The following is a 10,049-nucleotide window of genomic DNA, read 5'->3' as shown; positions in this document are numbered from 1 at the left end:
TTAGAGGCAGGAGCTTATTCTGTCTCCCAGGTTGGAGTGCAATGGTTCAATCATAGCTCATAGCTTACTGTAGCCTCGAACTCCTGGGTTCAAGGGATCTTACCACCTCCGTCTTCCGAGCAGCTGGGACTACAGGTGCAAGTCACCACGCCTGGTTAATTTTTTAAAATTTTTTGTAGAGACGAGGTCACAATATGTTGCCCAGCCCGGTCTTGAACTCCTGGCCTCAAGCAATCCTCCTGCCTTGAGAAACATAGTAAACAAAAAATGTGAAATAACATGGCAGAAATAAGTCCAAATAAATAAATAATAAAAAATAAATACGAATGATTTATATTCTCTTCTTAAAAGAGAGAAGCTCTGAGAAACCCCAAAGCCAGCTATATGTTGTTTATAAAGAGATACACATAAAACAAAACAGCATGATTAAGAAGATAATATAACCCATTCACATTTATGTTTTATTATTTATATATTTGGACTTATTCCTGCCATGTTATTTTCTGTTTTCTGCTTACCAGTGTACAGTGTTTTTCTGTTTTCCCTTATCTTTTCTGGAATGCCTATTTATTTATTTTTATTTTTTGAGAAAGTCTCGCTCTGTTGCCCAGGCTGGAGTGCAATGACATGATCTTGGCTCATTGCAACCTCTGCCTCCCAGGTTCAAGAAATTATCCTGCCTCAGCCTCCCCAGTAACTGGGATTACAGGCGCCCCCCACCAGGTCCGGCTAATTTTTGTATTTTTAGTAGAGACTGGGTTTCACCATGTTGGCTAGGCTGGTCTCGAACTCCTGATCTCAGGTGATCTGCCCACCTCGGCCTCCCAAAGTGCTGGGATTACAGGCGTGAGCCACTGCGTTTGGCCTCAAAGACCGAGAACTTTGTATTTTATATATTTTATAGCTCTTATCACAGGTGTCTAGTAAATATTTTTAAACACTTATGGCACCTGATGCAAGAATTACCAGGCTCATTTTATAGACAGGATATGAAACTGTCCAGGGGTTTGGACTCACATGTTCAAGATTTCATGGACAGCAATCTGTAGTGGGTCAATTATTGTTTTTAGTATGATTTAAAGTGTTTGTCAAAAATATAAAAGTCTTGAAAACAAGCTGGGGAAGTGAATTTCAATATCCCATTAACTAAGACCAAAGTGCAATTCATCAACCTTTTTTCCCCATCCCGCACCCTGTGCTTTCTCTACTCAGTTACTCACTACACCCTGCTGGACTAAAAGGGTCCTCCAGCATTTTTTCTTATACAGTGCAAGACATTCTCTAGGCATTAATAAATGTTCACTTAATAAATAAAAAGGGCCGGGCTCTGTGGTTCCTGCCTGCAATCCCAGCACTTTGGGAGGCCAAGGCAAGAGGATCGCTTGAGCCTAAGAGTTGCAGCCTAGGCAACGCGGCGAAACCCAGTCTCAAAAAAAAAAAAAAAAAAAGGCATCAAAAAATAAAAGGTAAAAGGTGGCATGACATGACATGACTTTTCTAAGAGCCTCTTATAGCTTTCCAAGGTCTTTTAATATGAAGCTGTAGGTCTCAGCTAGAAGACACCTCCAGACTTCTCCCAAAACATTTCAGAGGCCAGGAGTAAGTCTCCCCACATCTGAAGGCACATCAGAACCCAGGTGGCCCAAGCTGATGAGAGTTAAATAGGAAGTTGGTTTCTTGGTCCGGCAGAGACTCCAATCACCCCCACCTCTTTTCCAACCCACAGGACAGCACGTGCTCAGGAGGCTCTGGAGTTGGGACAGCCCAGTTAAAAAAAAAATCATTGATTTCCCTCCCAATGTAGAGGGAGAAAACACGTTAGGAGACTCGTGGCCCAGTCCTGGGAAAAACCAAAACTGTGTCCCTTTAGCGGGCTTAGATATCAAGAGATGGACTTGCTTTCAGCTCTTTTTCCCATCCTGTTCCCTCCCTACCAAAATACAATTGACCAGCTAATCCGACTTAATAACACTAAAGAATTACTTAGGAACCTGCTATCTTAACATTTCACTTTTTGCATATCTTCCAAATACCAGGTAGCAGTCTTACTACTGTTTACCCGTAGAACCTGGAATAGTGCTGCCCGCAGAGGAGGACGCAATAATTACTTGTTAGAGAAGGTATTGCTGTGCATTTCTGGGGAATTTCACATTTTGTAATTTGCTTTAAAAAAAGTGGACATGCATATTTAGGGGAGTTTCTAGGACTTCTCCATGTTAATATTCGTGTGCATAAATCGCTCCCGTGCTGCTCTCTGGGGGCCCCTCTTTCACGAACACCTGGCCACCCTCACGCCACAATGGCCAGGCAGAAGCCTCGATCTCCCCTCGGAGAGGGGGCTCAGGGTCAACCCGGGGTCTCAGTCTCTACATGTGACATTTTCCTGTCCTCTCATTTAAAATAACAAGGGGCTGGGCGCAGTGGCTCACGCCTGTAATCCCAGCACTGTGGGAGGCCAAGGCGGGCGATCACGAGGTCAGGACATGGAGACCATCCTGGCCAACACGGTGAAACCCCGCCTCTACTAAAAATACAAAAAAATTAGCCGGGTGTGGTGGCGGGCGCCTGTAGTCCCAGCTACTCCGGAGGCTGAGGCAGGAGAATGGCATGAACCCGGAGGCGGAGGTTGCAGTGAGCTATCTCGCCACTGCACTCCAGCCTGGTGACAGAGCCAGACTCTGTCTCAAAAAATAAGAATAAAAAATAAAATAAAAATAATAGAGGCCGAAGAGGGAGGTTCACTTGAGCTCAAAAGTTCGAGACCAGCCTGAGCAACATAGTGAGACCTCGTTTCTATTTAAAAAATAAAATAAAATTTAAAAAAATGCACGCTCATAGTACAAAGTTTAGAAATGGAACGAAAAACTAAAATTATAGGTATTCCCCTCCAACCCAGAGATAACACCTATCATTTATTAAGCCCTCACTATTGTTAAACTCAGTTTTAAAGGGCACGAGATCATTTCTTAAAGATCTTTATTCCGCAGAATTTCTTCCCAGGCTTTTTTCTTTTTCTTTTTTTGAGACGGAGTCTCGTTCTGTCGCCCAGGCCGGGGTGCAGTGGCGCGATCTCGGCTCACTGAAACCTCTGTCCAGTCTTTTCGAACCCAAGGCCCAACTGCGCTCTATCTGGACTTTCGGCTCCACTCGGAGCCCCAAGTGGCGCACGAGATAAAATGTTGTCAGGCTGAGGTAATTCTCTGTTAGTCCCGGTAAAAATTCGTCAGTCTGGAAATCTCTCGGTTTGGAATTAAATTCTGTCACTCCGGATGGAAATAAGTCCGCTTAAGGGGGGAAAATCCGTTTGTGGAGGACACGCTCCCGCAAGTAACCCCCCGCGGAAGATGACCGCAAGTACCTTTGGCCAGGGATTGCCGCTGCCACGCCGGACTCCATAGCCACGCTCCTGAAACGCCCCGCCGGGCAGACCGGACCAATGGACGCCGAGCTCGGCCGTGCGTCACGCGACGCTGGCCAATCCCGGAGGGCCACGACCATAGAAAGGCCGGGTGCGGCGGGGCTGGGCGTTGGGCTGCTGCGGCGCGCGGTGCGTAGTCTTGAGCTATGGTGGTGGTGGCAGCCGTGCAGAGCCCGGCCGACGGGACCCCTAAGGTTCTGCTTCTGTCGGGGCAGCCCGCCTCCGCCGCCGGAGCCCCGGCTGGCCAGGCCCTGCCGCTCATGGTGCCAGCCCAGAGAGGGGCCAGCCCGGAGGCAGCGAGCGGGGGGCTGCCCCAGGCGCGCAAGCGACAGCGCCTCACGCACCTGAGCCCCGAGGAGAAGGCGCTGAGGAGGTGGGCGAGGAGGGGGGGTCTGGGGCCAGATCTGAAGCCGGGACTAGGGGCAGGGGCTGGGAGCGAGGACCCAGCACTGGCCGCCTCGCAGGGCTCCGTCGCCTTTGCCCTGGTGGGTCGGTGCCAGCGTGGCGCGGGGCGGGGCAGGAAGCCCAGACTGACCAGATCCGCCACGCTGGGAACCCAGGGCGGCCCAGGGCTCTTTTCTGTACTTTTTAACTCTTTCGTTAGAGGTGACCAGAGCTGGGGATGCGGGCACCTATCTTCGAGGCCCTCTTGCTGTGTGACCGCAGACTGGTGGTTCAGCCTCTCTGAACTCGGACTGTGACTTGAGGTCGAATAATCTGTTTTGGTTTACTGCTATTTCTGGAGAGGCGCGGAGCTGAAATAACAGCTGTTGAAAGGGCTGGGAATTCTGCGAGGCTCACTGGTCTAGCTTAGTATCTGCGTTCTTAAAATGGAACCTACTTCATGAGGTCTTTGGGGAGATTGAGACTTGCATATAATGTGCCTAGCACTTAGTTCTCCGTAAATGTTCACTCTTTTGTGATCATTGTGCCTTCTGTCATTTATGAAGTGTCTCCTCTGGGTTAATTCTTTAAAAAAAAAAAAAGTGTCTCCTCCAACAGACACGGGCCCATCAGCAGGTCACTGCCTAGAATCTCAACACTGGAGATCAGGGAGTGGCATCAGCCTCTCCCTTTTCTAAATTGGGCTTGGGGACGGAGGGTTGATGTCATAGCAAGATTGCAGCCTTCACTAGATTAATGAGGCTAGGTTGGATCCTGTTTAAGAGAACTGGAGACAGGAAGCAGCGGGGGAATAGATGGGGAAAGAGGAAAGTTCCTTATGCAAGATGAATAGTGTGTCCAGCCCCAGTGCTGTGACGGGGATGAGTCTGAGGTGGGCGGATGATGCAATATAGGAGAGAATAAAGCAGGTCTTCGAGCTAGATTGACAGAAGACTGTATTTTTTATTTTGTTTTATTGAGGGGAGGAGCCTGAAGTGTATTTTATCATTAGTCTTACTGCAAATAAAAAGGAAAGCACCAGCTGGTAAAGTTTTCGAATAAAGACATAAATAAGGTTTGAAATGACTCAGTGTGGTATGTTCCTTCTCTTCTTAGGAAACTGAAAAACAGAGTAGCAGCTCAGACTGCCAGAGATCGAAAGAAAGCTCGGATGAGTGAGCTGGAACAGCAAGTGGTAGATTTAGAAGAAGAGGTAAAACTACTTAAGGTCAAACTCTTTTATCCATTGTATACCCTTCCTTGGTGAATGTTCTGATATTTGCTTCCCATCCCAAGTTGTTTCAGCCCCTATTAGAATACAATTGAATATGTGATTAAAAGTTAAACTAGGCTGGGCATGGTGGTTCACGCCTGTAATCCCAGCACTTTGGGAGCCCGAGTTGGGCAGATCACTTGAGGCCATCAGTTTGAGACCAGCCTAGCCAACATGGTAAAACCCCGTCTCTACCCAAAAATACACCAAAAAAAAAAAAAAAAAAGCCAAGCGTGCGTGCCTGTAGTCCCAGCTACTCGGGAGTTTGAGGTGGGAGGATGGTTTGAACCTGGGAGAGGGAGGTTGCAGTGAGCCGAGATCGCACCACTGCACTCCAGCCTGGGCAACAAAGTGAGACTCTGCCTCAAGAAAAAAAAAAAGTTGGCTGGGCACGGGGGCTCACACCTGTAATCCCAGCACTTTGGCAGGCCAAGGTGGGTAGATCACTTGAGATCAGGAGTTCCAGACCAACCTGACCAACATGGTGAAACCTCATCTCTACTAAAATACAAAAATTAGCCGGGTGTCGTGGCGGGCACCTGTAATCCCAGCTGCTCAGGAGGCAGAGGCAGGAGAATCACTTGAACCCAGGAGGCGGAGGTTACAGTGAGCTGAGATCATGAGATCGTGCCACTGCACTCCAGTCTGGGCGACAGAGCAAAAACCCTGTCTCAAAAAAAAAAAAAAAAAAAAAAAAAACATTAATCTAAGGACAGATAGTTGGTGAAGTGGTGAAGCTTGTTGAGGGCAGAAGTGATTGACTCTGTGGCATTTGGTGCTAGATGTATCTCAAAGTAGATGGATTCAACAATGTTTAGTGAGTTTGTAGTAAGAAATTAGCAAGGGCTAATAGGAAATAATTGCTTAAACTTTACATTCTTTCTGGCATGGCCAGAAATTCACTAAAGGTTCCTTTCCCCCTCTAGGGTCCACCTGTTAATCAATCTTAAATTGTTGCCAATTACACATCTTGAATACATAGAGATTATTTATATTTTTTTAACCCCTTGGTCAATTTGCATATATTGATCTTTTTAAAGTTTTAATCATTAGTTGGTTCTTCTAAGAATCATGAGTCAGGAGCAGGGATTTTTTTTAACTTATTTTGGATTTATAGTCACCACTACCACTTTTATTATTACCTGCCAGTTCAAGATAGTTATTTATTTTTATTTTATATTATTATTATTATCATTATTATTTTGAGATAGAGTCTCACTCTATTGCCCAGGCTGGAGTGCAGTGGTGCAATCTCGGCTCACTGCAACCTCTGCCTCCCAGGTTCAAGCAATTCTCCCTGCTTCAGCCTCCAGATTAGCAGGGATTACAGGCACCCGTCACCACATCCAGCTAATTTTTAGATTTTTTTAGTAGAGATGGGGTTTGCCATGTTGGCCAAGCTGGTTTTGAACTCTTGACCTCAGGTGATCCACCCGCCTCGGCCTCCCGAAGTGTTAGGATTACAAGCGTGAGCCACCGAGCCTGGCCAAGATAGTTAAAAAAAAAAAAAAAAAAAATCTACATTAAAGCCACAAGTCACCCTTTGCTGAAGTCAGTGGAAACTGTGTTATTCTTGACCCCATAGAAGTGGCACTTATTAAGTAGCTTGCTTTTCCATAATTATGGCTAGCTTTCTAAAACCTACTATGAACACCACAAGCACAGAGTTTTCCAAAAGTTCAAGAAGGAAAGGAAACCAATTATACTGAATCAGGTAGATTCTTAACTGAAATAATTAGATGTTTTAATAGCCTCTTATGAACTTTCTTCCAGAACCAAAAACTTTTGCTAGAAAATCAGCTTTTACGAGAGAAAACTCATGGCCTTGTAGTTGAGAACCAGGAGTTAAGACAGCGCTTGGGGATGGATGCCCTGGTTGCTGAAGAGGAGGCAGAAGCCAAGGTAAATCATCGCCTTTATTTGGTGCCTCATGTGAGTACTGGTTCCAAGTGACATGACCCAGCGATTATGTTTACAGTCTGGACTTCTGATCAAGAGCGTTCTTGAAATTTTCCTTCAGTTTTAAGACATTTTCATGCAGGCAGAGTGTTCTTCCCCTAAAGGCACTTGACACTTACTCATTTTTTAAGTGTGTAGTGAACAGTACTAAGATCTAATAATGAAAACAAGTTACATGGCTCTCTAAGAACAAGTACTAGCAAATGCAGTAGCCAACAAGATTACCATGCAATCATTAAGGAGAACCAAAGTAAGAGAGCCACTCAAACCAGACTTTGAATGCTACTAAAATTAAAGTAGTTCTTTGATGAATATGAATGAGTAGGGAAAGGATTCTTTGTGATAGTGATACTTCTGTGGTAAGAGAAGGGTGGTATGTGAGTTTTAGTCTATAGATTATGGCAAATTCAGTGACAACAATCAAATGGTCTAAGATTGACAATAGCACAGTTTTACTCTGTGAAGGTAATGTTCAGGACGAATTTAAAGAATTACTTTTCAAAAAGATGCTAGGGCTAAATTGCTATAGAACTTTATTATTTAAGAACCTTATTATTATTGAGAAGAGCAAGATATTTGCCAGTTCTGCTTGAATCTTTGCCTAGAGGAGGAAAAATGTTTTATTGTGCAGTAAATGTATAAGGAAGTCTTACCTCCCTTTTCTCATCTCGAGGACTTAAAAGTGGAAATAACAATGGTAGGGAAAGATTTCAGCTCTAAAGAACGGTTTTCTAGTTTTCTTGAAAGATGAGAATCACAGCTGTCTAGCAAGCATTTCCTTGGGAACTTGAAGCTGTTTATTCACTTTGGTCTTTCCTCCCAGGGGAATGAAGTGAGGCCAGTGGCCGGGTCTGCTGAGTCCGCAGCACTCAGACTACGTGCACCTCTGCAGCAGGTGCAGGCCCAGTTGTCACCCCTCCAGAACATCTCCCCATGGATTCTGGCGGTATTGACTCTTCAGATTCAGAGGTAGGGATCATTCTGATTTATTAAAGAGCTGTATAACCAGTTAATTCCATCTGTTTGATGCTTGACATCCCTAACTAGACAGGTTGAAGTTAGCTTTTGGTGGGGTTGGAGGTGAACATCAACTACCTTCCTAGTTCCAGATAATATAGGACATGGAGTGAAGTGTAGATAAATGGGTCCGGTGGGTCCCAAGGTCATCTTATCACATAATGACTAATTTACATTATGGAACCCAGTACAAAGTGTTCCAGTTAGATTTTCCATTGTATTCTGACAGTTGTTCTTCATTTAATTTTTGCCTCTTGCAGTCTGATATCCTGTTGGGCATTCTGGACAACTTGGACCCAGTCATGTTCTTCAAATGCCCTTCCCCAGAGCCTGCCAGCCTGGAGGAGCTCCCAGAGGTCTACCCAGAAGGACTCAGTTCCTTACCAGCCTCCCTTTCTCTGTCAGTGGGGACGTCATCAGCCAAGCTGGAAGCCATTAATGAACTAATTCGTTTTGACCACATATATACCAAGCCCCTAGTCTTAGAGATACCCTCTGAGACAGAGAGCCAAGCTAATGTGGTAGTGAAAATCGAGGAAGCACCTCTCAGCCCCTCAGAGAATGATCACCCTGAATTCACTGTCTCAGTGAAGGAAGAACCTGTAGAAGATGACCTCGTTCCAGAGCTGGGTATCTCAAATCTGCTTTCATCCAGCCACTGCCCAAAGCCATCTTCCTGCCTACTGGATGCTTACAGTGACTGTGGATATGGGGGTTCCCTTTCCCCATTCAGTGACATGTCCTCTCTGCTTGGTGTAAACCATTCTTGGGAGGACACTTTTGCCAATGAACTCTTTCCCCAGCTGATTAGTGTCTAAGGAATGATCCAATACTGTTGCCCTTTTCCTTGACTATTACACTGCCTGGAGGATAGCAGAGAAGCCTGTCTGTGCTTCATTCAAAAAGCCAAAATAGAGAGTATACAGTCCTAGAGAATTCCTCTAAAGTATTTGTTCAGATCTCATAGATTACCCCCAGGCATTGTCTTTTGACATCAAGCAGCCCAAGCTATTGGGACATATTACTGTAAGAAAGAAATATTACTATAATTGAGAACTACAGCTTTTAAGATTGTACTTCTATCTTAAAAGGGTGGTAGTTTTCCCTAAAATACTTATTATGTAAGGGTCATTAGACAAATGTCTTGAAGTAGACATGGAATTTATGAATGGTTCTTTATCATTTCTCTTCCCCCTTTTTGGCATCCTGGCTTGCCTCCAGTTTTAGGTCCTTTAGTTTGCTTCTGTAAGCAAAGAGAACACCTACTGAGGGGGCTCTTTCCCTCATGTATACTTCAAGTAAGATCAAGAATCTTTTGTGAAATTATATAAATTTACTATGTAAATGCTTGATGGAATTTTTTCCTGCTAGTGTAGCTTCTGAAAGGTGCTTTCTCCATTTATTTAAAACTACCCATGCAATTAAAAGGTACAATGCAGCATCCTTGTTCTTTGGTTTCTTCTAGGGCCATAAGTCTTGTTTTCTCTCTAGATGTTTCTCTGTGTGCTGTGGTAGGAATTAATCCAACTGAAGTGAGCCTAAGTGACTGAAGGCTTTTCCACCTTAATTACTGCCTAATTCTCGACTGCCATAAGTGATATAAGCTATAATTTGAGCAGTTACTGTCTTTTTGAGACAGATTCTTCAGCCTGACCAATATCACAGCTAGTAAGTGGAAGAGCTAGAACCCTAACCACTATTTGCTACACCATATTATAAATGTTAAACAAGGACACACCATCACATATCGAGATTCTCTTGCCCTTATGGGAATTAAGAGCATTTTCTAGACTCAAACTCCTTATTTTCAACTCTGCCACTGATAAGCTGGGTAACCCAGGGGTTATATATAATCACTTATTTCCTCATCTGTAAAGTTGGATAATGGTATCTCTAAAGGTTAAGATTCAAAGAGACGATGCATTATAAGCATTTAGTATATGCTAGGCACTATCCTAAACACTGGAAAGTTAGTTATTATCTCCTAATCCACTTTGG

General features: G+C 44.5%; 1 protein-coding gene across 1 annotated transcript; it reads left to right on the top strand.

Annotated features, from left to right (window-relative positions):
- The first annotated feature begins 3,498 nt into the window (after window positions 1-3,498).
- Window positions 3,499-9,492, top strand: XBP1 (X-box binding protein 1). The gene is given in 6 exon segments (XM_003258037.3): window positions 3,499-3,791; window positions 4,919-5,015; window positions 6,849-6,977; window positions 7,858-7,917; window positions 7,920-8,003; window positions 8,312-9,492. Coding segments are annotated over 6 exon segments (1,155 nt in total). The 5' UTR covers window positions 3,499-3,564; the 3' UTR covers window positions 8,870-9,492.
- Window positions 9,493-10,049: the final 557 nt, after the last annotated feature.

The sequence above is a fragment of the Nomascus leucogenys genome, chromosome 7b, assembly GCF_006542625.1.
Source record: "Nomascus leucogenys isolate Asia chromosome 7b, Asia_NLE_v1, whole genome shotgun sequence".
NCBI classification, from domain to species: Eukaryota; Metazoa; Chordata; class Mammalia; order Primates; family Hylobatidae; genus Nomascus; species Nomascus leucogenys.
This window is presented reverse-complemented; position numbering and strand designations above follow the sequence as displayed.